Here is a 27,001-nt window from a genome sequence, read left to right as displayed (position 1 = left end):
TCAGTCCATGGAGGGACCAACTTCCTTGGAGGCCTTTTCCTTATCACCTTTCTTCTCTGCCATATTATCTCCTACATCAATAACTGTTAAGTTCTGTAGAGCTGAGGTGAGCCTGGCAGGGTCCTTACACTGTAGTCACCTCACTGGCCAATGGGGAGGACTCACAAGTTCAAATCATCCATTTGGGTACAAACCTGTCAGGGCTGAGCCTGCTGCTTAAAAAAGAGGGGCCCCAGGTCACTAGAAAAACACTGATTTCAGTATATTGCTTCTAAAAGCATTGTGTGCTCACAGGCAAGCCTGTCCTCCTGCTGTCTGTCTGTCCTTGCTTGTCCTGCAGGTGCAGGGCAAAAGGATGACTGAGGGGGCTGTGGGGCTGCTGTCACTGTGGTGCTGGCTGCAAGGGGCCCAGGGCCGTGGAGCAGCACAGGTTTCACAGACAGGCCGTGTGTCCGAGCCCTCTCTCTGGTTCCAGGACAATGCATCTCCTCGTGCTGTGCCTGCTCAGTGTCTGGGGGCTGGCTGCCCCTGAGCACTACGCTGTGGAGGACATCTGCACCGCCAAGCCCCGTGACATCCCCGTCAACCCCATCTGCATCTACCGCAACCCCGACAAGAAACCCCAGGAGGGAGAGGGGCAGGAACCAGCCAAGGACAAGCTCCCAGAGTCCACCAACCCCCGGGTGTGGGAGCTGTCCAAGGCCAACTCTCGGTTTGCTGTCGTCTTCTACAAGTACCTGGCTGACTCCAAGGACAGTGGGGAAAATATCTTCATGTCTCCCCTCAGCATTTCCACGGCCTTCGCCATGACCAAGCTCGGAGCCTGTGGCAGCACCCTCCAGCAGCTCATGGAGGTTGGTGGAGATTCCTCAGCCTTTTCTGTAGCAGGTCTGAAAGACAGGAAAGGTGATCATGGCTAATGGCTGCTCACAGGGTCTCAGCATTTGCCTTGGGGAGGAAATCCCAAGTTGGAAGGACTTTAAAATTCATCTCATTCTACCCTCTGCTATGGGCAGGGACACCTTCCGCTAGACTGGGTTGCTCCAAGCCCTGTTTCTGGATTTGTTTAGATCCCAGCTCTTTCCCCTTACTCCCTGTTGGGATCCAGCATTTCTGGCTTTGATAGGTTAGTTTTTATCTGGAGGAAAAGAAGCCCATTTGGAAGGTGAGGGAAGGGAATGGCAACAGTTTGCCTCTTGCAGATTGAGCTAAGCTTTTCCTTAGGTAAAAAGCAGGAAAAGCCATGATATCAAGTCATGCTGCAGATTAACTTTTTCACATTCCTTCTCTCTTCCTTGGGACAAAAATGAGACACATGGGAGACCCTGATGTCCACCTGACTTTCAGGGCAGGGGAGCCTGTACACGGGGAGTCTCTTCCTCTATCTGGTGGCCCTATACTCAGGGGATAGTTCTCATCCCAGACTAAGAGGTAATTCTGAGATCTGGCTCTTCTATGCAGCTAACTTAAGTCCCTGCCTGTCCTAGCACCCTTCTCAATGCCAGACCCACTCACTTGCTATGTGGGGTTTCATGTTGCCCATACCTTTTTCTCCAATGGGAGACCTCAGCCCAGAGGAGCCTTTCTCCCTGCAATGAGGAGGTGTGAATCAACCCCCCCCGTTGCTGTCCTTACAAATCCTGCCTCTGGAACAAATAATGTTGGTGGTCTCCTGTCATTATCCACACAGCCCGAGTGAAGCAGCTATAACCACATCTCCAAAATCTTCCCCTCTGGGCAGCCCTTCCCACTGGAAGGGGAACCTTCTCCATTGAGCCACCCACACCAGCAGTCCTAACCCCACTTTTCCCTATGAAATGGCTGGGAACACCAGGAATGCCTTACAGGAAACAGTGCCAAAAGAGGTTCATAAAGAGCAATAGGCTGTGGGATTTTCTGTGCCTTAAAGCCCTGAGGTTGGATAGCAGTAGAAAAATCATAATTGTCCTTCCAGCTGGCAGCTGGGAACAGATAAAAAAATTCCTTGTGCTGCAAAAATCTACCCTCAGAATGATTGCTACATATTCCCATTCCCTGTAAAAATAGATAAGATGTACCAGAAGTACTCAACAGGCCATGAGAATTCCTCCTGGGAAAGTGCAGCCTTTAGCATTTTCACAGGAGGGTTTAGTACATGTGAGTCCTCCCATGACCTGATAGGACCCAAGAGCTGCAATGCTCATCTCTGGGCTGTGGTAAGGAGTTATGAACACTGTGTTAATTTTACCAGCACTCAAAGGTCTTGGGCTGGTGATGTGTTGATTTTCCAAAGATTTGGGGTCCTACACACGGAGGGTGAAGCTCTGAGGGCCTGCAGATCTGTTGCTGTTGAGGCAAAGGCTGCACCACCATTTCCTCTGGGGCCCAGAGCACAAGAGCCTCCTAATGGATTCCTTGTTGCTGTTTGGCTTGTCCAGGTCTTTCGATTTGACACCATCTCAGAGAAGACATCAGATCAGATCCATTTCTTCTTTGCCAAGCTGAACTGCCGCCTGTACAAGAAAGCAAACAAATCCTCAGAGCTGGTGTCAGCCAACCGTCTCTTCGGGGAGAAATCTTTGGTCTTTAATGAGACTTACCAGAACATCAGTGAAATTGTTTATGGAGCAAAACTCTGGCCCTTGAACTTCAAAGTGAGTTTGAACTACTCAGGATTTTGCCTTTTTTTTTGTTTGGTTCCACCCCCCACCCCCAGTCCATCCCTGTCTTTTCCCGGAAGTGCTCTGCTTTGGGTGTGCGGGACACCCAGTGAAAGCAACAGGGAATCTGGGATGCAGCTCCTCTCACTTCAGCTCACCCTAACTACAGCCATGTCCCACTCATCACACCTAAGCTTATGGTCCTCCCCCAGCACATACCCTTGTGAGCCTGTCTCCTGCAGAAGGGGTACAAAGAGGGGTTTAAAACCCTTGGCTTAACCTTTTTTTGGATCTCTTCCCTTAGGAGAAGCCAGAACTTTCCAGGCAGATCATAAATGAGTGGGTGGCTAACAAGACAGAGAAGCGCATTACAGAAGTGATCCCGGAAAGTGGTATTGATGATCTCACTGTCTTGGTCCTGGTCAACACCATTTATTTTAAGGTAAGAAAAGCTAACAGAACTGGGGAGCAGCACACTTGCTTGGAGGAGACACGCTGCTCATGTTTGTTTTCCCCCTCTCCTTTTTAGGGGCACTGGAAATCACAGTTCCCAGCTCCAAACACAAAACTGGATGTATTTCATAAAGCCAATGGTGAGACCTGCCAAGTCCCAACTATGTACCAGGAGTCCAAATTCCACTATGCATTCATTGCCCAGGACAAGGTCCAGGTGCTGGAGCTGCCTTACAAAGGGGATGACATCACGATGCTGCTAGTCCTGCCCAGTGCTGGGACGCCACTGGAGGAGGTGGAGCGAGAGCTGACCTCAGAGAGGCTGCAGGGCTGGATTGATTCCATGAAGGAGATGTCTCTCTTTGTCTACCTGCCTCGCTTCCGCATCGAGGACAGCTTCAGCCTCAAGGAGAAGCTGAGGAAAATGGGACTGGAAGATCTCTTCAGTCCAGAAAATGCCAGACTCCCAGGTGAGATGTGGAGACAGGGCAGCGCAGGGTAGAGGTGAGGGGCATCCCTAGGCAGGGCAGTAGGTGCAGCAGCACACGAGGAACGAGCACATGAAAGCATTTCTGTGTTGCTGCGGTGATGGACTCTCTGGTCAAGTCCCACTATGGACACTCAGCCCTGCTCTGCAGTGAAGACATGGCAGCTTAGCAGGCAGTTGCACGTGGAGGAGGATGTTTTTGTTTTTGGCAGCCATGCCTTCTGCCTGATCCCAGGCCATGGAGGATGGGAATGTGTTCTTTCTTGAGCTGTCTCTAAACTGAGTTTCACCTTTGTATATTTTTGTATTTCAGGTATCATTGCAGAGGGCCGCACAGACCTGTACGTGTCTGAGGCTTTCCACAAAGCCTTCCTTGAGGTGAGCCTTGTTTGGTGCCAGCGTGTTTTGCTTTTTAAAAACAAATATTAAAGGGGAAAAAATAGTTCTGAACCTACAGTGTTCAGTTCTCAGCAGTCTGGGGCTCTGGAGGGAGGCTGGCCTGTGTTCTGCAGAGGAGGAGGAGGTTGAGCCCTCTCCATGCTGCATAATGCCTGCATTTTAATCCCATCTTGTCTCTTGGCTGGCAGGTGAATGAAGAAGGCAGTGAGGCCTCAGCTGCTACAGCTGTCACCATCTCTGGCCGTTCCTTCCCTCTGAACAGAAAAATCTTCAATGCCAACAGGCCCTTCCTGCTTTTCATCCGGGAAGCTGCCCTCAACACCATCATCTTCATGGGCAGGATAGCTGATCCCTGCTCCTAAAGGGGCTGGTAGGGCCTCACTTCTCCCTCCTCTGCCTCAGGAAAGGGAGGTGGGGTATTGCCACTAAGTGTGGGCTGCTCCTGGGGTGCTTGGTCTTGCTGTTTGGTGCCAGCTGCAGGGAGGGACTGCGTCCAGCTGGGCTGTCCCTGCTCCTCCCTGCCATGTCAGTGAGGGGGCTCATACGTCACCTCACTGTCCTGTCCTTTGTGGCAAGAAAAGCTGAATTTCATCTGGAACTGGTATTTTTGTGGCACCCAAGTCCAGCATTGCTGTCCTTCCTGTGTGCAACCCTCTGTAACTCTGATCACTTGGTTCATTAAAACCTATAGATCTATATGTAACAGACTGCTCTCTGAATGCACACTTTACACTGAGCCACTTCCTAGACTTATTTAAATTCCTCTTTTCCAACAAATGGGGCTCCACACTGAAAAGGTGAGCGGAACAGCAGCAGCCATAAGGCTTGTGCTGGCTGGGCTAGGAACACCCTTCTGCAGCTCCATGTGGGTGGAAGAGCTGCCAAAAGCTGTGCCCTGCTTGCCAGCAGCTCTGGTGTGTCTGTGTGCCCAAGTGCTGGGAATCACTAGCAGAGCCAAGGCTTTGAAACTCTTTTTTAATGCTAAGATTTCATCTAACAGTTACTGTGGCAGCAGTGCCCATGAACCACGACAGTACCCAGGTAAGGTTACCAGTACCTGTAGCTTTGATAAAAATAAACTATTTCATCTGCAGGTTTATTCCAGGAGCTGAGGTGTCCTGACCTGCTGCCAGGCCACATGTGATAAGTCCTCTTGCCTTCTCAGGGTGGCTGTATTGCTGTAGGACCTTTGGCAGGGCTGTCCTGAAGATGCAGATGTCTCCATTTCAGGCAGCTGTTTCAAACCAAACAGACAGTGAAAGCACAGGTCCTGCCCTCAGGAGGTGATGGAAGTGGTGTGTGCAGACAGTGGGGTGCACTGCCCAGTGGGCCATTTACTCTGGATTTTGTAGGACCAGCAGAATACCCACCTTTGTAAAGGCTTCTCTTGGCAGCAACTGCTAGAGCAGCCAAGCAGTGAGGGAGTTCACTTGGACAGAGCTGGTATGCCAGATCTTTGGTCACTGGCTCTCTAGTTTTGGAAGCTATCAGGGGTTTGACTCTTTCCTGTTCCTAGCAGGATTGTTTGAGCATCTGTGCAAGCAGTGTGTGACTGGGACATGGAGAGCCACCTCCTCCATTGTCCCATGTGCCATGGCAAACCCTGCTCATCTGAGAGGCGTCCCTCAGGGGCTCCTTTAGGTGCATGCTCCCCTGGGGCAGTACCTGGAAAGAAGCTGATGGACTGGGACCCTGGGAGAAAAGGGGAAGCATTTTGAAAATAACAGAGTTCAGAAAGCAGCTCTTCCTCTGCCTCTCCCTGCCCTCCTCTGGGAGGCTTTTCTTGCAGGATCCCATCTTCTGCCTGTAAACATCACTGACAGACACACAACCTCCTGTAATTGCTGCCTTTTCCAGCTGTGCCCCAGGCTGTGGACCTGGACACTGGGGAAAGAGGAGGGCTGAGGCAGTGCCTGGGCCTCCCTAGCATGGCATTGAACCAAAATGCTTCCCCTGCCATAGGCAGCTGGGAAAACATCCAAAACTTGCAGCAAGAGCACAGGGCTCATTCCTCCTGGGGAGACTGGAAAGGGTTCAGCCTGCTGAAGAGGTGAGACAAAACTCAGGCAAAAAGGACAGAAGCTATCTGAGTTGCCAGGAACAGCAACCTGGCACTGTGCAACCTCTCTCAAGCTGCTCAGCTTAGGAGAGTGTGCAGGACCAGACAGAAAGTCCAAGTTGGATAAGGACCATTAAGCTATAAGACACAGACAAGGATCTGAGTATTAAACCATTTAATTCTCAAACCACTCACATGCATAATGTTCTTTTACACAGTGTTAAAAGAAAGAAGAAAATGCATTTTTTTAATACAAACAGAATTTCAAGTATACATTTATAGAATTTTCCAAGATTCTTACCCAAGTTGCTAAGTTCTCATTCACATTGTTCTTAAAGCTGTCCAACGAGAGCGCTTTTTGCTAAACTGCTTTCAATGCAATTGTACAGTCCCCTCTACCTTGATTTTATTTCCCCCTTTCCCAACTCTGGTTCCCCTGCCACCCCTGCCCACCCCTTCCAGCAGTGCTGGCTGTCCCTGGACACAATGGCCATGGAATTTTTGTTTGCCAGTGCCTGCTGGAAGAGGAAAAGGGAAGCAGTCATGGAGGGCCAGTTTGGAAACAGCTTGGAAAATCACTGAAGAACAGTCTGATATCCACAAGTTACAGCAGGCTTACTCTTCAGCCTACTCCAGACTAGTCTGAACACTGACTTTTTAAAATTGAAATAAGGACTGCAATTGAAAATAAAATAATAAAAAAGAATAATTAGTACAGCAGGAAATTTCTTAACTGTGAAAGTAAGTCTTGAGTGTTAGGACACCTGTCCTAAAAAGGTTTGATTTATAGGTCACTAGTTGAAGGTGACAGCACAATTTCTGTTACAAATGGTTACTCTGCAAACCAGCTCAGAGCAGAATCAATGTGGGACACACAAACTTGGATTAAAAAAGAAAAAAAAAAACCAAACAGAACTGACGAGGGCTCCATATTCACGTTATGGAAAAAGCCCACAACCCCAGTAACAGCTTTCTCCTGGCTTTGCTGCTCAGCTCAGCCCTGGGCTGCCAGCTGGGTTCTAACTGGGTGCAACTTCTGACCTGTTAAAAAACGGGCTTTAAATCTTCTTGCCAGGCAAGGGTGGGTTTCTCTTGCAAGATTCCAAAGTCTCCTGGCAGCCAGCAGCCCCACGGGTGCTGGGGCACGGCGGGGCTGCTCCGGGCCCGGGGGGCTGCTGGAGGTAGAGCTGCCATGGCCAGGCTCTGGCAGCATTGCTCCCCCCGAGCTGTGCCTGCCCAGGAGCTGCCTGCCTGTACAGCTGTGTCCCCAGCCAGCCACAGCTGTACCCTCTGACGAGTTAAAGTGCATTGCGGCAGAAAAGGGTTTGCTTTTTCATTTTTTTTTTTATTTTTTAAATTTTTTTTTAAAGAGGAACCTATTTAAAGTGCTGTTCTAGTTTGGAAAGGGACTGTTTAGAAAAAAAATGGCACCTTTTCACATGAGAGATTTGCTCTCTGTATGTATATATATATATAAATTTGCAGAGTCAGATCTGCTGACTAATGAACAACATATAAAAGTGTTTGTGTTTTATCTTATTGCTTTTTTTTTTTTTTTTTTTTTTTTTTTTTACTGCTGCCTGCTGCCTTGGAGGCAGGAGGGAGATGGATTCTCCTTTACCTTTGCCACCATTAACTGATTTCCCAGTGCAGGAATGTGGTCTCACAGCTCCGGCCCAGAGGACAGTTCACTGTCGTGCAGCACATGGGAGGTGACAAAGTTCTCCTGAACTGTCACAGCCCCATGGCCAACCTGCAAAGGGTCACAGTAAGGAACTGGAGGCCAAGAAGGACTGTGGACCCCAAGGGACTCCCGTTGCTCCTGCCAGATGCCATTTTCATTAGAGTCACTTTACAAAGCAGACTTGCATTTCTGAAACACAGAGGTAAGGAAAACAAATCTCTTTAAAGTGAAAGCTTTGCTGCTAGAGTGTGTAGTGTGGTAACCTCAGCACTCCAAGAGAGAGAGGTAGTTACTGTCCTGTCAATCACTGCTGCTAAATGCAACTCCATTTCTGGAGTGATTGCTTAAAAGAAAAAAAAAAAAAAGAAAAAAAAAAAGGAGGAAAAAAAAAAATCCTGTGCTCTTTATTAAGTTATCCCAGTTAAATCTTTCTGGTGAAGATATACTTGACTATTTCCTCTAAGAGGCTTTTGTATTTTAGAAATTGATTGTCAGTTAAGTTTGTTACAAGATGAAATTTGATTAGCAAATTGCTATACAAAGCCACTTCCCTTGTTAACTCTTAAAATTCTCTCTCCCACTACTCAACTATCCATGCTCTGTTTGGGGGTCACATCCTGTCTGCTCCTGCAGTAGGACAGCATTTCCTGCTCTGAGCAGATTTAATGGAAAAATCCAAAGTTTTAAAAAGAGCTACAGATATCATATTCACAGTGTTGTGCAGGAAAGGTGGGGTGACACGAGGGAAATGAGGGGAGCTCTGGGGACAATGGGGACATAGCTCATAGGAGCTTCAGCTAGTGTTCACACACTAGAGGCTTGGGAAAACTGCATTCATTCCCTTCCCTTTTCAGACTAAAGCAGTGTTTTGAATACCTTGCTTCCATTTCCATGAATTACCATCTGATCCATCTTCTCATCCTTGGCTAATTCTCCCTGCAAGTGTGGGGCATGAGATGAGGAATATGTTACTGCAAGAACACACAGCTGCATGTTATTCTCCTCCTCATTCAGCCTCTAAAAGACCTTATTCAAAAAAGTCTGTTTTGCCACCCAGGGTTGCTCTTGCCTGTCCTAAATGTCAGCCATGTTATCCCCCAACACATTGAACAACACCGCTTCCCTCTCCCTTCCCAATGCTCCTTACTGGCACTTGCCCTGTGACAGCACAGCCCTGGAAGCTGTCTGGTGGCAGCTTTCTGCCCAGGCCAGTGCCTTAGAGGGAAAGCCCAAGGAAGTAGTTTTAAGCAAAGGGTATGACAAAATTCTACTCTCAATCCCACCTGGGCTGCTTCCCCCAACAGCACAACCCTGGCTTAGGAAATCTTCTAAAACTTCAGAAAAGTGCCTGCATGCCACCAACACCCTCCTTCTCTGCACCTCTGGTGGAGATCCAGGCTGCCCTGTAATCAAACATTGACTGAAAGAACACCCTGGGGCTGGGGACAGCCACAGTGGGGCTGGGGCTTCATGCCCCTTCCCAAAATCCAATCTGTCAGCCTGAGAATTGCACTGTCCATTTGTTAGTGTCACCCAGTGCTGCCACCCTCCTCCCACTGGCCTCTTGCAGGCCAGAGCTGTGTTCAGTTACCAATGCACAGGCAAGGAAGGGTTCAAGGAAAGCTTCACAGTAATTCAGAGAGGTTCCTTAGACATGTAAACTCTCAGAAAACACTCTCGGAGGCACAAACCCCCGTATCAAACCAATGCCCAAGGTATGTAGATGAATGAGCAGAGCCAGGGAAACCTCAAGAAACAGCTTTTAAAACTTGACCAAGTGGAGAACCAATTAATTGGCATCACCAAGTTAAAATTTGTTTCTCTCAGACTAGCTTTGTGACTCCTCCCCTGCCCCAAACTCAGTAGCTCCTACTGGAGTTGTAGCAGAAGACATCCCTGCCCATGGCAGAGCGGTTGGAATAAGATGAGCCTTAAGGTCCCTTCCAACCCAAACCATTCTGTCATTTGAGTAACTAATTTAAACTGTAATTTATCTTTTTATACTGCCACTTTCCGTATTTTTTGTCCAGCAGTAAATGAAACAATCCAACTTCATTTTTCATTTCTCATTAGTTTCACAGTTTCATAGCCAATGATATTGGGTCTGTCTGCAAAGGTAATGGGAAGGTTTAAATAAATAAGTCTCACTGCAGTATAAAAATAATGCAGCCATTTCACCATATATCTGAGGGGAAGGGTGTTAGGTACATTATCAAAAACTAAGCTCAAAGTCTGCAAAAAAATTAATGCACTGATTTTTAAGTACTGCCTTAGGTAACTGCAGTAAAATAATAAATCAGAATATGTCAGATTAAACAAGGAACTTACACAGCAGTATTTAAAAATACCTGAACATGTTTCAAAAGCTTAACTGATACAAACTAGGAAGGCCAATAAAGCTGCCAATTTTATATGATAAAACTAAAAAAAAAAAGGTAACAAAAATACAGCTTGGCACAGTCTAATGGAAACAGGAACTTGGAGGCTGCACTCTCCCATGGTGGAGACTTCCCAACCTCTCTGGAATACCTGCTCCAATGCTGTTTGACTGTACCCATGGTGAGATAATGTCTTATCATACCTAACCTGATTTTCCCTGGTATAAACTGCTGCCTACTGCTGCTCCTCCTTCCACCATGTGCCTCCAGGAAGGGTCTGGCTCCATCTTCTCTGCACCCTTCCCTGAGCTGTGGAGTTTAAATAGGAAAAGTTATATAGGTAAAGGAGAAAGCACTGAAACAAAAACAAACTTCAGTCTTCAACACTTGCTCAAAAACTCAGAAAATGGCACTTGGAAGTCTAGTAGTGCCCCTTCCACTCTTCCCTTCCCACCCTTCAGTTCCTTCCAATGGCATTTTTGAAATGCTCACAGCAAATCTTGCCCTCACAGGGGACTGACCCCTTTTCCTTCTTACTGTTCACAGCTCCAGCAAGGAAAACACTGGTGCTGCTCAGCTGTGCCAGGATAGGCATCTTTGGACACCTCACACCACATCACAAGGCAGCAGCATTTCCTGCATGCTCCTGCCCCTGTGCAGGTTCTACACCCAGCATTTCCCGGCCCACAGCATCCATGGCATGCCAGATACATGCACTACCTCTGCAGTGATGCTGTGCTGCTGTTCCACCTCTCTACCCACTCCCCTGTCTGGTTCCAGGGCCACCAGCACCAGCCAGGGCTGAAAGCAGATTAGCTCTCTCCTTATTTCAGCTCTCTTCCTCCTCCCTAGAGGAAGCAGAGCCACTGCCAGGCCTGTGGGACATATTAGAGGTGAATTTGTTCTTAGCACTTGCTAATTCCTCAGAAAGGTGATTACTCCCTGGCACAGAAAAACCAGCAAGATCTTATCTTTGAACCCATTATTTCTTCCCATTGGTGACAGCAGAACACGTGCCTTTACAGAATTTATTAACAAACCCCCAACCACTTCTAGACACCACTAAATAGCAATGGCTCATTTCCTAAAACTTTAAATTACACACTAAATACATCAGTGGCTGGTTTTGTGGCTTCCTCCCCAGCTCCTGGCTGTGCCAGGTTACAGTCTGATTTTCTGCTTTCTCCCCTTTTATTTCTAGCTTTGCCAGAACGTCCTTGTTTTACAACAAAACTGTTAAGGACCATGAAGAACACCTTCAGAAGGCCCCACTATCCAACTTTACTCAGCAAGTTTCAAATCCTTTCAAGGCTGCACCTCCCCAGCAGCACAAGTTCTTAAGTCTTGCTCCTATCCATGTTTTTGTCACCAAAGACCTTTCAGAATTCCCACCTAAAAAACGGTTCCTCCTATTTCAGAGAGACATCATTTCACAAGCTGTAATACTTTGGTTTACAACTAGATTAAAATATAAATTAAATAAGAATAATGCTAAATGAGTTTATATTGAAACACATTATATTTGTTTCTATATATGTATGTACAGGTATGTGTGTGTGCACTCCCTAATGACAGCTAGAGGAAGCAAAGTCATTCTCCAAAAGCTTCTACTCTTCCAACTAGCATGGTCAACTTATCCATTGCAACAATTCCCTGTGCATAAAAGCTAATGAAGCACTGGAAGGTGGTGCTGGTGACCAGCTGGATCACACAGACATTCAGGAACAGAAAGACAATAAATTATAAGAAGCAGTAGTAACTTGTTCACAGTTGGGATGAGGATAATGTTATGGGAAACCTGAATTGTCTACAGTTCCAGGAATAAAAAGCCAAAGCTCACTGAAAGTCACAGATACACTGCAGTTAATCCTAAAAGCAAAGATCAGATCTGACACAAAGAAATGACAGAAATCATGTGGAATTTCTCCCAGCAGCCTAAACTCTTGTACCATCAGATTCAGCAGGAAGCTTTCTAATACGTCCATCAAAACCAGAATTCATCTCAGGGATGCTCTGATCACTGCCCCCATCTCAGCTATGCACATTTTCCCAAGTAGGAGATGCCTTGAAACCAACTCAATCCTACATCCAAAAGAAAATGCTCCCAGTCCTTTCTTGATTCCATCAGCCCAAACATCACATCCAATCTCTCCTAATTCCCAGCCTCTGTGTTTTCCTATGTTTGCCAAGCCAAAGCCTTTCAGCAGATGGAAATATTTTAGAGATGGTAGCACTCTTCAGATAATTTCATAACCCACTTGAGTGGGTTTCAGGTTAGGAATTACCTACATTTCTAATAAGACTAACTGCAGCAAAACTTTGGTCTGCTGCATTTTACTGATTATAAAACAAAACCAAACAAAGAAACAAACAAAACTCCATAGCAAGTCTACTCCAAATCTACTCTATTCCAAAATGTTCTGGTAGACTTTAGTTTCAAGAAGCAGCCAGTATTGTTTGCATAGTTCTAAATTCTATTTGGTTACAAATATATATCTATATACACATATACATACACAGGTACATATGTATTTTATATTGAAATATCATTTGAATGACAGTGATTAAAATAAGGATTCTGAGCTCCTATTTAGGCCCTTTAACTGCCAATATCAACACTCTGTGCATGGCTCTCACCTTGTGACAGGAGTAATGCTCACCACAATTATTTTGCTATGGCAGTGGATCCCAGGCTTTCCAACTGCAGTCCTGGCCACAGACTCAGCTCCCAGGGAAAACTCAGAGTCCAGACCCTGGCAAAAAGTCTCCTTGAATTACAGCTTCTTGACTTATGGAATAGTATGGATTGGAAGGGACCTTTAAAGGTCATCTAGTCCAATCATCTTGCCATGAGCAGGGACTTTTCCCATCTCCAAAATATTTCCAGCAGAGCTTGAACAGCATTTAATGTCACTAATGGCAGAAACGTTTGGATGCTGACACGGCCATATTGGCAGGCATGTCATGGATCAAAGAGGAGAGTTTGGTAAAGTTTAAGTAATTTTAAGGGCTGGTTTTTGTTGGTTTTCAAGATGCACGATCCTATCTACCTCCCAGGCCACCTTCCACCCAAATCAGTTTAATCAGCTGCACCTTTGCAGCTGTCTTCCTATTTGTATGTTGGATTCTGCTGGAGAGATGAAGTCAGCAGCAAATAAAAGCTACAACTCTGCTCTTGCAAAGGCCTTGTTAGGGCTCATCCTTGGGATCCTTGTTAGGAATCACTGAAAAAGGACTCTACTCCAAAACCAAACTGCTTGGAATCACTTCCTAAATGGGCATCCCACAGTTTAGTGACATTCCTATTGCAGAGGTGTGGGGTGGAAATGCAGCCACGGAGCTGTAACAAAATGAGAGCAGGACAAGCAGGGAGGGCTGTGCTGTCCACGTACTTCAACCTTGAGCTCACAGAGGGCTGCAATGCTGGCTCTGTGCCCTGTGTGCTGAGCCAGCCCCATGAAGCTTTTCAGCCTGTTCCCAGCGCTGTTCCAGCTCTGTAGAGCTGTCAGATGGGAACGGGGTCAGTCCCTGCCGACCTCTCTGCGTTTGAAACAGCAGCAGAGACACAACATGCTTTCTGCTCTTCCCAGCACCCAAACTAAAGTTAAATTATACAGCTCACAGCTTGAGAACATTGTAGAGAAGATGTAGGAAGGTCCAAGGACTGAACCTGATAGTGGATAACGCTGAGAGGACAAGGAGGGACTGCCCATTTGCACTGGCTGCTCTGGCTCTCACCAGGCTATCCCTGCATCTTACTCAGCTAGCTCTAGGAATGTCCTCAGCCTCCTGCAACAGATTCACATTCCACAAAGCCTCTCATTCATCCCTCTCTAGCTGCTGGAAATACAAAGCACAATTTGTTCTCACATCCTCTCGTTGCATTTTGGCCTCCTCCTTTTGCATTTTGGCCTTCTTCTTTTCCCAGCATCACATCAGTCATCCTCCTGAGACAAAGAGGTTTAGCTTTTCTCCAAAGCAGCAACACAGTATTAACACAATTCTTGCTATTTTCACAGCTATTCACAGGTAACCTGGCAGCAGCAGGGAACAGCCTTGGCAACCATCATGTCACTTGGCTGACACGTGGCACCAGGGCTTGCTGCAGGCTTAAGGAGATAACCACAACTCTTCACATTTGGGAGGTGAGTTCTTTGGCAGCAAAGAACTAAGAAATACGTCCACCTCCAAGAAAGCAAACTGTAAAACCAGAGTGTGTTCTCCCTGTTGCCTGAGGCAAGAAAACAAATGGGTTAGTAAGCCCTAACTCTAAAGCAGACAAAAATGTAACGTACAGAGGTATTAAAACACAAGAGTTCTCTTCACATCCTCCTTAAATCACAGTTGAAATCACAGTTTTGGCAGAACAAGATGCAGCTAGATGTGGGAATGCAAAGCTGTGCCTCAACCCATCACAGAAGCATTCACACTTGGAAAGTTGGCATCTGATTCTCCACAGCTTTGGTGCAACTGTAAAGAGCCACACCAACGCAGAGGCAACAGGACACAGTATCATTCTGTTAGGGAAAGCACCTCTAAAGTAGCTACACCGCTGCCAGAAAATTCACATGAGGTTCCTCCATACCGTACAGCACCTCCAACCCCTTTTTTCTCGAACCTTGGTCTCATCTGCACTCAGGAAGTCGGCCCTTGAAAGAAATGTCCAATAACGATTCCTTCAGAACTGGTTCCACTGTCTAGTGCAGATGGGCCTGAACTGGTTTCAGCACTGTTCAAGAAATATTAGACATCATGATTCCCACACATACATACACATCCATTAAATGTACAGAAATAATACCAAAATGATTCCCACTACCATACCTTATACTGACTCTAGCTACAAGCTATAAACTTCACCTCAGCGAGGCCTGGGCAAGAATATTGGCTCTTTTGCATGCAATCAGAAATGATCATTTATACAGTGGCAACCTCTGCACAAAACAAAAAAATCAACAAAAACCCAAAAAGAAAAGCAAACATAAAGGAGGAAAAAAGAAAAACCTTTCACAAGCTTTGTTTTCAGCCTAGTAAGCTATGAAGGATTAATTTCATGGTTTTCACCAGGCCACTTGAAGTAGTGAATCAGCAAACAGGACGCGCTGTTGGCATCCTGTACTGTTTGGATGCTTCTCCTTTCACAGTATTGATACAGTAAAATAAAAACCTGCTCAAGAAACTCACAGTTATGCCATGGGAACAAAGGCATTCACCATTTTATGTCAGCCCTTCCTCACTATGGTTGCCATCTGTCTCAGAGAAATGTTGCTTGTGTAGCAGTTACTGCACCTTCACCCTTCTCTTCACAGCAAGCTTAGCAGGGAAACTTTCCCACTATATTTTATATAATATATGTATATAAATAATTTTATGTTTTTATAGTTTGGTAGTATTCTTTTAAAATTTCTATTTTAAAACACTTAAAAATCTTTTAAGCAACTAAAAGTAACTTTTTATGCTCTCTAGTGTGAACAGGATAGGATTTCAAAGTTTTTAACTTTTTTTTTTTCATTTTTGGTAACTTCAAAAGCTATGACTAAAGCAGCACATCTCCACTCCTCCCTGCACCTTGATTGCAACAAAACCTACCTTGGCCACCCTCTCACCTCATCCTCTGCCACTGCTCTCTGGCAACCTCAGTGTTTTGGTACCGTGATGTTTGACCTTTGCCAGGAAACCTGACGGAGCTGGTTGTTGGGGTGGCCAAATCACTCCCTGTGTGATGGATGCCCTTGACAGGAGAGGAGGAAGAAGGCACAGAAGGAAAACGGAGGTGAAATATCAGTTTTCCTGTTTGAAATGGTCAATGAAATGGTACTTTGCAGGTACCCAGCTCAGAACACCTGCAAAGGTTCCTCTTGTAGGATCACATCCCTGTTACACGTGATGCTGGCACCGAGCCCTTTCCCACACACAAAAACGCCTTAGAGCCACATCTCTTTTTGAGAGAGAGATGGGAGGAACAGTGAGACTCCTCACACATAAAAAAATCTATAAATCAAGGCAAGAATACATCACCCTTCTCCAAATTATTCCCTCCAAAGGGGCAGGAAAATGATCCCAAGTATCAATTTGCAGATGGGGAAAGCAAGGGCTGGAGATGTTTCCATGTGCCCAAAACTGCAGTCAGACAGCAGGCCAAGCTTTATTGTCACTTGGTCAGTCTCCTGCCTGCTATGCCCCAGCTCTAACCTCTCATCCAGCTTTCTCACTGAAGCAAGAGGAAGTGTATTTCTTTTTCAATGTCTCCTTGTTCCTCCCATCACCTTAAGGTTCAGAACTTCACCCTTCCTCATCATGTACACATTATACATCCTCAAGAGAACTCCTTCACCAAACCTGATATGCGCAACCTGTCGTCCATTTCCCCCCTTCATCATGAACAACTTGGCATCAGAACTAGAGAAAACTCTTAAAATATTGCATATTTTTTTAAAAAAAGATGTCAGGATATTTGCACTTATCTGCCTGTCCCATGCTTTTCTGGTTATGAACCATGTAAGCTCGTGCAAACACCTACAATACACACGCAGGCATGTCTCTCCAGGTTTGCTAAACTTGCTCTAAACATCAGAGCTACTCAGAATACAAAAATGTTAAGTCCATGCAAGGGGACAGAGTTGTGATTGCTCTAGGAACCGTTCACTTTTAAGTCTCCTGAACTGTTATAAGGAAATAGAGTAAGGTTCTCTTTTCTTTTTGCATTTCATTGATAAAAAAGTTATCAAACTAGTTTGTAGAAACAGGTTTAAAAGCAACCACCTGCGATTGCTCGGCTGTGACAACAGCATTGCAGTATTCCCATATCCCGTATTGCTGTTCTAAAAGATCAAGTGTGTGTCGAGGGGGGAGCAGGGGTGAAAGAGGACTTTGGTAGCCAGCCCCTAACTCTGCAATTCAGCAACTCCAGAAAATCTCTTCCTAATCCTTGGCACCACCTGAAGCATGGCAGCACTCCAGCCGGGATCTCAGAGTGCTCTGAGCTCTCCAGATCAGCACAGCAGAGGACAACCTCCTCTGGAATACCCCTCCAACCCTTCTCCCAATGCATCAGAGTCTCATGCAAACCTCACAGCTGCTAAATACCACTCTCAGTAGCTGAAGTACTTCCTTCACATTTTGCTGATCTCTGGAATACCACTTTGTAGCTGTGTCCACTTTAACAAGGGGCACCAGGGCTGCATGCCTGGAACGGGCAAGCCCAAAGCCCTAAAATAACAGTTTAAATAAAAATGTAAAGAGACACACCAAAATAAGACAGGGATAAATACACTTGGGCAAGGCAAAGTTCCACCAGGACAGTATTTTTGTTTTCTCTGCTGTGGCAACTACCTGGGGAAGGGAGAAAGGCAACAGCCCCTTGCCCCTGCTCTCCCCTCGAGCGGGAGCATGGATATGGCTCTGTGGCTGAACCCGGCACCGCCGGTGGGACGCCCTGCTGGGCCACAGCGCTGTCCAGAAATACAAATGACTGCTTGTCCCAGATCACTACAGAACAGTAAAAAAATTTAAAATCCTGTCGATCCCTGAATAAGAAGTTGATTGACACAGTTGTTCTGTTTTTCTCCGAGAGGAGGAGGAATAAGGGAGAAAAACATTTAACACTCTATGGGTGTGTGTGTGGGTGTGTGAGAGGAAGAGAGAGAAAGAGAGAGATTTTTCTATTTTGGCAACATCTTGGGAGCTTCTTTCTGTTCAGTGGTGGCATTGCACTAATTACAGTACCAGCCTGCCGGGTCGGTGCTGACTCTTTAGAGCCAGGAATGGGAAGACTGTCCTTTCTCCTGGCACTTCAATCCGGCCCGGTGGTGGACACAGAGCCCTGGGCCGTCTCCCCCACGGCCACAGCCTCCTCCTGCGGAGGAGATTCCTCCTCTGCCTGCCCCCGGGATGTGACGGTGGTCTCGGGGGAGATGCTGTGGGGCCCCTCCAGGGGCAGACAGCCGGGGTGGTTCTTGCGAAAGTGCTGGTTGAGGATGGCCTGGAAAGGGAAGCTTTTGCCGCACACGTGGCAGTGGAAGGGCTTGTTGCCCGTGTGCTTGCGGATGTGATACTCCAGCTGATCCTTGCGGGTGTACTTCTTCCCGCACATGCGGCACACGAAAGGGGTGATGCCCATGTGCAGCCGCATGTGCCGGTCCAGGCTGCCCTTCTGGTTGAAGGATTTGGCGCAGTAAATGCACGTGAGCCGTGGGTTGTACCGGAACCAGCGCTCGGAAACCTCCTGCTCCCGCAGATACTCCACGTAACCGCTCACTCCCAGCATGGCTGATTCCTCCCCCTGCCAAGGAAACGGCAGAGATTTAAATTACAAGCGGCCTAAAACAAGTTGCAGAGAAGATCGGGCCCAGGTCCAGCCAGTAAAGCATGTGCCAAACCTCAAAATCAGCAGCACTAATGTCTGTAACCTCAAGCACACATTTAAGTGCTTAACTGGGGCCTCGGGGCTGAAGACAAACAAGCAATCAATTAGAAACCACTGCTGCAAAGGCCCTCTCTGCCAAGCCATTCCCTGGATCTGGTGAAGAAAAGGCAGCCCTTAACACAAGGGCACTTGGCCACCAATTCAGTTGTGGACCACATGTCAATACTTGTTACTTTTTAAAAAATTTGTGCCAGTTTAATTTAAACACTTGGGTGTATCACCTTCTGTTTCCCTTACTGAAAGTCCAAAATAAAAAAAGAAGCCAGCTGAAGAGCTTGCAGTAAAACAAAGGAGGAGCAAACCACAAATCGTATCTGAAAGTCTTCAGGTGTCATTTCACACAGGTATTTATTCAGATGTTACTTAGAGTTCATTTTACAGTGAGTGCTATTTGCCTGCCTGGCTGTGTAATCCATCCCAGCCCCGTGGCATTGCAGGCAAGGATGTGCCTGACCCAGCTTGCACAGCAAAGACTCCTCTGTATTTCCTGAAGTCACACAGACAAACAGCCAAGAGCAACCTGAACCACAAGCCTGGTCTCAGGACAGACACTTCTGGCCATTGTATTCAGATTGAGCAGAAACACACAGACTCCAGAATGCTTCTGTGCTGGAGATGCACTGTTTACTCCCCCAGTGCTGCTTCCCAGTGGTGCCAAATGTGGAGAAGCAACCAGCAGGAGAGCATCTCTGCAAGCCAGGGCTCTACAGGCATGAGCAGCAGTGTACTGTGCCAGGTGCTGCTGAATCCAGCTGTACAGGCATCAAGGAGACACACAAAGCTCTGGTTCTTCCTTTCCACTCTACCACTGCCATTGGGCAGGGATCACTGCCAGGCTATTTTAGTATGGATATCACAATGCCAGGAGAGTGGAAGGTGATGATACTTCCCCATGGTGTGTAAAGACTGGTTTCATGTTTGAGGCTGTCTCACTATGGAGAAATAAGAGCACTTTTTCTGTAGGCAGAGCTAAAATTGCTTAATATGTCACATTTACCCTACAGGGTTGGTTTGACCTGAAATTTTTGCAACGTCTTCTGAGGACAGAAAACAAAGCTTTGCAAAACAGGAACAAAAAGGTATCTGTCATTTTATGGAAGTGTCTAACAAAGCCAGCAGAAGCAATCACAATTTTAGCCCCCTTGCTTCACTTGCTCTTACTCAAGAGCAAAGCAGCCTAGTATCTCCTTACCCACCTCCAGCCAAGTCCTTAGCTTACACACTGACACATTCCTTACCTGTCAGGCTCACAAGAGTCTTTCTGCACTGTGCTGGCTGACATGCTTGCACTACAGTGGCACTGAGACACTAACTGGATGCAACTAAATTACACCAAAATGATAAAGCACAGGCATTACTGCCATGTCCCACTTTGCTGCACTCTACAGCCCACTGCCCTCCCATTTCTGTGCATCTCTCCCTCCTACCCCAAAACTGTGCCCAAGAAAGCAGAGAATTCAGAGCTCCTTTATGTTGCAAAGTCTGCTGTGGAGAAGAGATAGAGACCTCTCTAAAACTCCACAGCTCTTTGACACTGCACCCCAAAAGGTTTATTGGTGTAGTGCCTGGAGGGCTTTTGGGAATGGTCTTGGTACCGGCATAGAAAGATTCAGCTGTTGTCACCCGTCTTCCACAGAAGCCAAGCCACACCTCCTCCCTCTGCTCAGGCATTTGCTGCCAGTGTTTGAGGGCAGATCCAGCTCTGCAGGCAAATGGGGTTTCTCCTCAGGAGTTGGTGGCCTGCCCAGAATAAGGGTGGATATTTATGCCCTCAAACAACAAGAGAAACTCCTTGTGTTTTCCAAGTATCTGGCCAAAATCCCAAACAACAGCCAGAATCCATTTTAAATCGTACTTGCCCAGCACATGTTCTCCTGTGAGCAGGTAGATCCTTTGCCAAAGTAAAAAGCCTTGTATCACACACATTATTGCTTGCAAATAAAAAATATGATAACTTCATCACCACAAAGTCCCCTTCACCTTCAAGCCAACGTTTACTTGCAAACACCTTGATCTGCCTACCTGGGAACTGGGCTGCTTAGGCTCATCCATCCGCCCTGGAGACTCGCTTTTCGATCTGTACCGCTCAGTCACAGCAACCATGCTGCCAGAAGGGCTGAATCTGTGGGTGGGGAGAGTGGAAATGGGATTTATAATGGGCATCAGGGCACTACAATGTGTAGAGCAATGGGTGAGCAATAGAGGCACCTGTACAGCATCTCTTCAGCCTCATCAGCTAACACACTGGAAGTGGAACAATGCAAACATAAAGGAAAAAACAAATCATACCGGTCTATGGTTTCAGTCTAAACATCTGAGAAATAAAACTGAGTCATTTGGCTTCCAGTTCAGCAACAGAGAGGGACTGCTATCATGAATAAACCAATATGGGCCTGGTGACTCAGGAACTATACAGCAGGACAGAAATCATTTCTCAGAGGACACCTCTTCTCCAGCACCCTCCTCCTCCATTCCCAGTGTGAAACACAAGGAATGTGATGGACTAGAGGTGGGAAACAGTGCATACAGACTGCAGTGCAAAAAGAGATGCTAGAGACTAGCTGATCCAAGGAAAAGGTCTAAGGAAGTAGGAAAGCATCACTCTCCAATATTATTCCCACTGATTGATTTATTAAGCAAAAGTGACAGAATATCCACTGCTTCCAGGTAGCTGTTTCCCCATGGACTTGAGCTAGAAGAGAGGCAGATGTGAAGGAAAACCCTAGAATTACAACCCCCCCAAATAAAACAGACCTGCCCTTTATCAAATCCATTCTCTGGCCTGAGCCTAGGGGAAGAAAGCAAATACTGGAGTGGAGGGGAAGCAGATGGATGGAGAATCCAAACACAGTGGATTTCAACACTCATTTTCAACAAAGGCTTTCGGCTCTCTCATATAAATCAAAACAACAGTGGAGGCCACTGGGTTCCCCATTTCAACTGCCTCAAGATGTAAACCCAGGGCCCACTGGGAAGACCTTGACCTACAGCTGGTGTCTGGCTTGTTTCTCAGCCAGAACCATGCCCAGATCTCTGGGTCAGAAGGCACCAGTGTAATGGAGATATGCAACACATACTGTACATGACCTCATTAATCTGAGTGCTGAGGCTGAACTAAACATCTTCTTTTAAGAAAAATATCACCTCAGCTGAGACACTGAGAGGTAGAGATCCCAACCTCTAAGAGCTAATAAGTAATTTCCCAAACTAGACCCTGTACCTGGAGATCCTTGTCTGATCACTACCCAGCCAAAATACTATTGCCCAAACTGGACACACTTCCTAACAGCTGGTAAAAACCCTTTCACTCTTATGCTTAAGATGGCCAAAGGAAATAGAAAGAGGAAATGTTCCAAAGCGACTGACCCAGCCAGGTCAGAATCTTGCATAACCTCCTGTTAAGCCAAGGTGAATAATGAAGTTTAAGAGCACCCACCTGTCGATCTCACTGCTGGTGGGCCTGACCACTTTGGCTCCAGAGGAGCCTAAGGCAAAAGCCTCCTGGCCCAGGGATCCGTGGCCCGTGGTGTCGATCACCATGGCCGTGACCTCCTCAGCGCTGCTGCCATCCTCTCCCGAGGGCTGGTGCTCTGTCCCCAGCCACTCCTCCAGGTTTTCTGTTTTAATGCGCACTCCTCCCAGCACGCGCACCTCCTCGTCGTTCTGCGCCCCGCGCTCTCCCATGCCCGTCTCCACGTACCACTGTCCCGCCCTGTTGATGCGCAGGATGGGCTCCCTGCCTTCCACATCGGAGCTCTGCTCGATGATCTGGGGGCTGGTGGACTCCTCGGGCGGGCTCAGCTCCCGAATGTCCAGCACGGTGCTGACCTGGCCCAGGCGGCTCCCCTTGGGGGTGTTGTGACGGGGGCTCAGGGGACGGTTCAGAGTCGGCGTCGCCCGGTGAGACTCGGGCGGCCTCTCCTGATGCTTCGTCCTGCTCTGGCTCAACTCCGCTTCCACCTCGGCCACGTTAATTTTGAAATGAATCCCCTCGAGTATCTGCGTGCATTTGTCTATGATGTGCTGCATCTGCAAGAAGCTGGCAGCTGTCAGGTAGCTGATGATGTCAGCCAGCTGCAGACATATCCTGCCGGTGTAGCAGAAGGAGAGGAGCTGCTCGAACACAGAAGGGTTCTTGATGACGGAGATGGACACGGTGCTCATCTCGTTCAGGGACATGTGGTCGCGGAAGTAGGGGGAGCTGGCGGCCAGCACCACCTTGTGCGCACGGAAAGCCTGGCCCTGCACGTTGACCACGATGTCACACAGCCGGCCCTGCATGCGCAGCTGGTTCAGGTGGCTCAGGACAGAGTTGCTGAAGTTGGGAATCTCCAGCTGAATGTTCCCACTCTTCTCCATGGCTGTCCCAGCTGCAGGTGCACCACTCTACTGGAAAAGGGGGAAAAGATCCCATCGTTAGCAGAACCAATCATTTGAAATTAAAACTTTTTTCACCTGCTTCCACACAGTTTGAAACACTGGAGTTTTTAGAGACCTTCCTCACCCACTAAACTGCCACACACCTGGCAGCAGCTCTGTTATGAATGAGTGTGTTTGAGATTGCTTAAAAAAGCATCCCAAAAGCTCTCTGATCTCTCCATGCTATGCATCTCCCTGCACAAGAGTTCTGCTAAACCAGTCCCCAACAGGCCCCCATTCCCTGCAGCTTTAGCCTGCAAAACACTTTGTTCTATCAGCCTCAATAAAAGCACATCTGCATGTGAAAAGAACATTAAAAATGGCACAGGTATTAAAAATAGCCACCTGATTGCATAATGGATTAAAATTCTCACCACTTGTACCTCCTAAGCATCTTGAAAAGAGAAAGTAATAGGGAAAGCTCCTTTGTAAAACAGGAACCAGGAAGGAGACACTGAGACCTAAATCCTTCTGAGACTTTTGAAAAGTTGGCCAGCACACATCTGACCTCAAGGCATCCTAAGTGCCTTGTTAACCTGAGATATCCATCATATGTTGCACTTCTGACACATGCCAGGAAATATATAACAGGACAGTAAAAAAAAAAAACTGTGGCCCAGGAGAGCTCAGAGAGCTTCACTCGGGATCACTTTTGCAGGGTCCCAAGAGACTTCACAGTGGTCATCACTAAGTCCCCATCCTGGCCATACCCTAGGTCAGTAACTCCAGGACTCTTTCCCAAGCAGAGCAATAGTGGGACTGTTCCCCTTGGGCTACAATTCACAGTGGTGCTGCTCTGCTCGGGCTGCAGTCCAGGTAAATGCTTCACCCAGGCTGCACACGGCTCATCCCTTGTTTCCCACCTGGGCTGGGATGTTCCTTGTTGTTCCCACCTCTACCAGAGCTCCTGGCAGGCTCAGGGAGCACCTCACTGCCCAGCTGGTGCAGTCAGGGCCAAGTCCACCAAGGCTTATCAGGAGATCTCAGAGCAGGGCCAGGGAGGGGACTGGGGATGCACCACCACATCATCACATTTCCTTCTGGCAAAGTTGGAAAAGAAGCCCTGACCATATATGGTCAAAAGTTGGAATGAATGAAAGTGAGACATAAACTCATCCAAAAAGAAAAAAAAAAAAGGCAAGTAAATAAGCTTGTTAAAGTCCACTCATGGCATAAGCAGCTCCCAAGCTGGAGAGCATCTGAAGTGTGGATTGAGCAGAGTTCTGCAGATGACAAAACCATTTCAAGCAGGCTGGGAATACCAAGGCTCACAGTGCCCACTCTGAGGAGTCTCTGAATGGAAGGGATTGGCACATGAAGAGCATGTCTGCCTTTGGAGGACTTTTTATTTGGAACTGATGAACATTGCAGCATAGCATATGTCCATATGCCCAACCAGGCTCTGTGCAAACCTGGCAAAGCCAGTGACTAAACACGAAGTTGCAGGACAGCCTGTCAATCTTGTGGAGCTGTGCCAAGGATTTCTGAGTGGCAGGATGGCTGAGTGTCCCTGGGGAAGTCAGACCAGTGTGCACAAAGCTTCACAAGGTGCAGCTGAACAGTGCCAGGTCATAGGGCTTCTTCTTTCCTTCCCCTATCACAGAATCACAGAATGGCTTGGGATAGAAGGGACCCTCAAGCTCATCCCATCCCACCCCCTGCCGTGGGCAGGGACATCTTCCACTATCCCAGGTTGCTCCAAGCCCCATCCAAGCTGGCCTGGGACACTGCCAGGAATCCAGGGGCAGCCACAGCTTCTCTGGGCACCCTGTGCCAGGGCCTCACCACCCTCACAGGGAACAATTAATTCCCAATATCCAATCTAAACCTACTCTCTGTCAGTGAGAAGCCATTCTCCCTCATCCTATCCCTCCATCCCATGTCCTGAGTCTCTCTCTGTCCTTCCTTTTGGCTCCTTCAGGCACTGGAGGCCACAGTTAGGTCACCCTGAAGCCTCCCCTCTCCAGGCTGAACCACCCCAATTCTCTCAGCCTTCCCTCACAGCAGAGCTTCTCCATCTCTCTGATCATCTTGGTGTCTCTTCTGGACTCACTCCAACAGCTCCATGCCCTTCCCTATCTTTCGGAGAAAGCAACAAATCCCACAAAAATCAGAAACCACAGTGCACAGCTCTGTGCCAACACAGCATTGGGAGCAGAACACCAACTGCACAGAACAAGGGGAAATAGAAAACCCAACATCTTACCTGGAGTGCTGTGAGTTACATGCAGTGGGAAGGAAATGGGGCTGCTGCCTTCTTTTTTTCTTCTGATGTAGTAAGAAGAAAACTTGTTGCCCCCTTCCCCTTTAGGAGGTAAAAAGAAAGAAAAAATGAAGTGCAGAGGAATTGGGCTCTCCCAAGAGCAGTTGTGAACATCAAGCTTTGTCATTCTTGGTTCTGCTGGAGGATCTAGCAGCAGGATTAGCTCACCATCTTCCCAAAACAGCTGTTCCTAAAGCAATAGGCCTCAGAGTACACTCTCAAGGAAGGCAAGGGTGAAACACCCCTGCCAAGGCCACGAGCACCCAGGGAGGCAAGAGGGAGGCAGAGGCTGAGATTGGGATATACAGAAATAGAAGGGCAAAAAAAATCATCAGCCCTTAACTGCTGAGCATGGCTGGGTATGGCTGTGGTGAGAAGGCAGCTGCTCCCCAGAGACCCCAACAAATTATCTGTGAGCTCCTGCTCCAGAGGCAGGGAAAATCCATCTACTCGTTATAACCCACAGAACCCTGCTCACCCAGTGCCAAGGAACCTGCACATTATGACCCACTCAGAGGCTGGGGAGAGGGAATCTGTCTTTTGGTTCAAACTACTCTGTCAGAGGCTGATTTCTGCCCCTCTGAGTAAGGGAATCTCTCAGAGCTCCTGCACCTCAGCCCCAGGGCAATGACATCCTGATTCCTGCCTGCTCTGGGAAGTCCATCACCTCCAGCCACCTTTAGGTGCAGGCTGAGCTGAGTCAGCACAGGGCACACACTGAGACACTGCTCTTTGTAATACCAAGTGTCACCAGCTGAGACTCAGACTTAGCTCAGCAAATGCCCTCCAGCCTGTGAGGCAGCGACCAGGAGTGGGTGGAATTCCAGATCCATCAGGGAAGAAGCAGAGACAGACCACCCAGCAGATGATGTCACCCTGGAAGCTGCACTGAAAACTCTCAGCTTTTGGGCTGAGATTTACCATGACTGGGCAACTTCAGAGACTATCCTGAGCTGGAAGGGACCCACAAGGATCACTGAGTCCAACTCCTGGCCCTTAACTATAGCTTAACTATCCCACCCTGTGCCTGACAGCATTGTCCAAACCCTCCTGGAGCTCTGGCAGCCTTGGGGCTGTGCCCATTCCCCGGGGAGCCTGCGCAGTGCCAGCACCCTCTGGGGGAGAGCCTTTCCCTGAGATCCAGACTAAACCTCCCCTGACAGAACTCCAGCCGTTCCATGGCTCCTGTCCCTGGTCCCAGAGAGGCATACTTAGAATCCCAGAGTGGTTTGGGTTGGAAGGGACTTCAAAGCTCATCCGTTTCACCCCTGCCATGGGCAGGGACACCTTCCACTGTCCCAGGGTGCTCCAAGCCCCATCCAAGCTGGCCTTGGACACCGCCAGGGATCCAGGGGCAGCCCCAGCTTCTCTGTGCCAGAGCCTCCCCACGCTCACCGGTAACAATTCCTTCCCAACAAACCCCTTGGGCCGCCTGCACGTTCCAACGGGACTCCGACAACTCCGAGCCCAAACACAACTCTGAGCTGGGACAGGCGGCGGCGGCTCCCGGCCCGTCCGCCGCCCTCCCTCAGCACCAGGCTCCCGGAGCCCGCTGTCCCGGCCCCGGCGCTCCCGACCCTCCCCAGGCGGGGCCCGCGGCTCCTCCTCACCGTGACAGCCGCGGCCGCGCACCGGGGCTGCGCGGGGCGGGCGGGACCGGCCTCCCCCAGCCCCCGCCCCTCCCGGCCTGGCTCCCGCGGGGCGGCGGCCGCGCCCCTGCCGCTCCGGGGCCCCGAGCGGCTCCGCCCGCCCCTCCCGGCCCAGCCTCACCTGCCGGGGGTGGGAAGGGCCCGCA

General features: G+C 48.2%; 2 protein-coding genes across 6 annotated transcripts in view; one reads left to right on the top strand and one right to left on the bottom strand.

Annotated features, from left to right (window-relative positions):
- Window positions 1-4,681, top strand: part of RC3H1 (ring finger and CCCH-type domains 1) — a 73,464-nt gene extending 68,783 nt beyond the window's left edge. For 3 of the 4 annotated variants that reach the window (XM_064719519.1, XM_064719518.1, XM_064719516.1), the window contains 6 exons: window positions 476-854; window positions 2,418-2,633; window positions 2,944-3,081; window positions 3,169-3,562; window positions 3,893-3,957; window positions 4,167-4,681. In XM_064719519.1, coding sequence (XP_064575589.1) covers window positions 476-854; window positions 2,418-2,633; window positions 2,944-3,081; window positions 3,169-3,562; window positions 3,893-3,957; window positions 4,167-4,340 — 1,366 coding nt within the window. In that variant the 3' untranslated portion in view covers window positions 4,341-4,681. Of the gene's footprint in view, window positions 1-340; window positions 855-2,417; window positions 2,634-2,943; window positions 3,082-3,168; window positions 3,563-3,892; window positions 3,958-4,166 lie in introns of all 4 variants that reach the window. The other variant, XM_064719517.1, reaches the window with a different exon arrangement.
- A 1,514-nt stretch (window positions 4,682-6,195) lies between these two features.
- On the bottom strand, window positions 6,196-26,999 carry ZBTB37 (zinc finger and BTB domain containing 37). Of its 2 annotated transcripts, none has more exons than XM_064720022.1 (5): window positions 26,977-26,999; window positions 25,150-25,248; window positions 21,961-22,913; window positions 20,547-20,646; window positions 6,196-18,380 (listed from the first exon to the last, which is right to left on the bottom strand). In XM_064720022.1, exons 3-5 carry the CDS (start codon window positions 22,881-22,883, stop codon window positions 17,892-17,894), a joined length of 1,512 nt encoding a protein of 503 aa, XP_064576092.1. In that variant the 5' UTR covers window positions 22,884-22,913; window positions 25,150-25,248; window positions 26,977-26,999; the 3' UTR covers window positions 6,196-17,891. The 2 variants fall into 2 exon arrangements, with proteins under 2 accessions (XP_064576092.1, XP_064576093.1); XM_064720023.1 differs by having other exon boundaries at window positions 21,961-22,910.
- Window positions 27,000-27,001: the final 2 nt, after the last annotated feature.

This window comes from Zonotrichia leucophrys, chromosome 8 (genome assembly GCF_028769735.1).
Source record: "Zonotrichia leucophrys gambelii isolate GWCS_2022_RI chromosome 8, RI_Zleu_2.0, whole genome shotgun sequence".
Lineage (NCBI taxonomy): Eukaryota > Metazoa > Chordata > Aves > Passeriformes > Passerellidae > Zonotrichia > Zonotrichia leucophrys.
The sequence above is the reverse complement of the archived record's forward strand: the minus strand, read 5'-3'. Positions and strand labels throughout refer to the sequence as shown.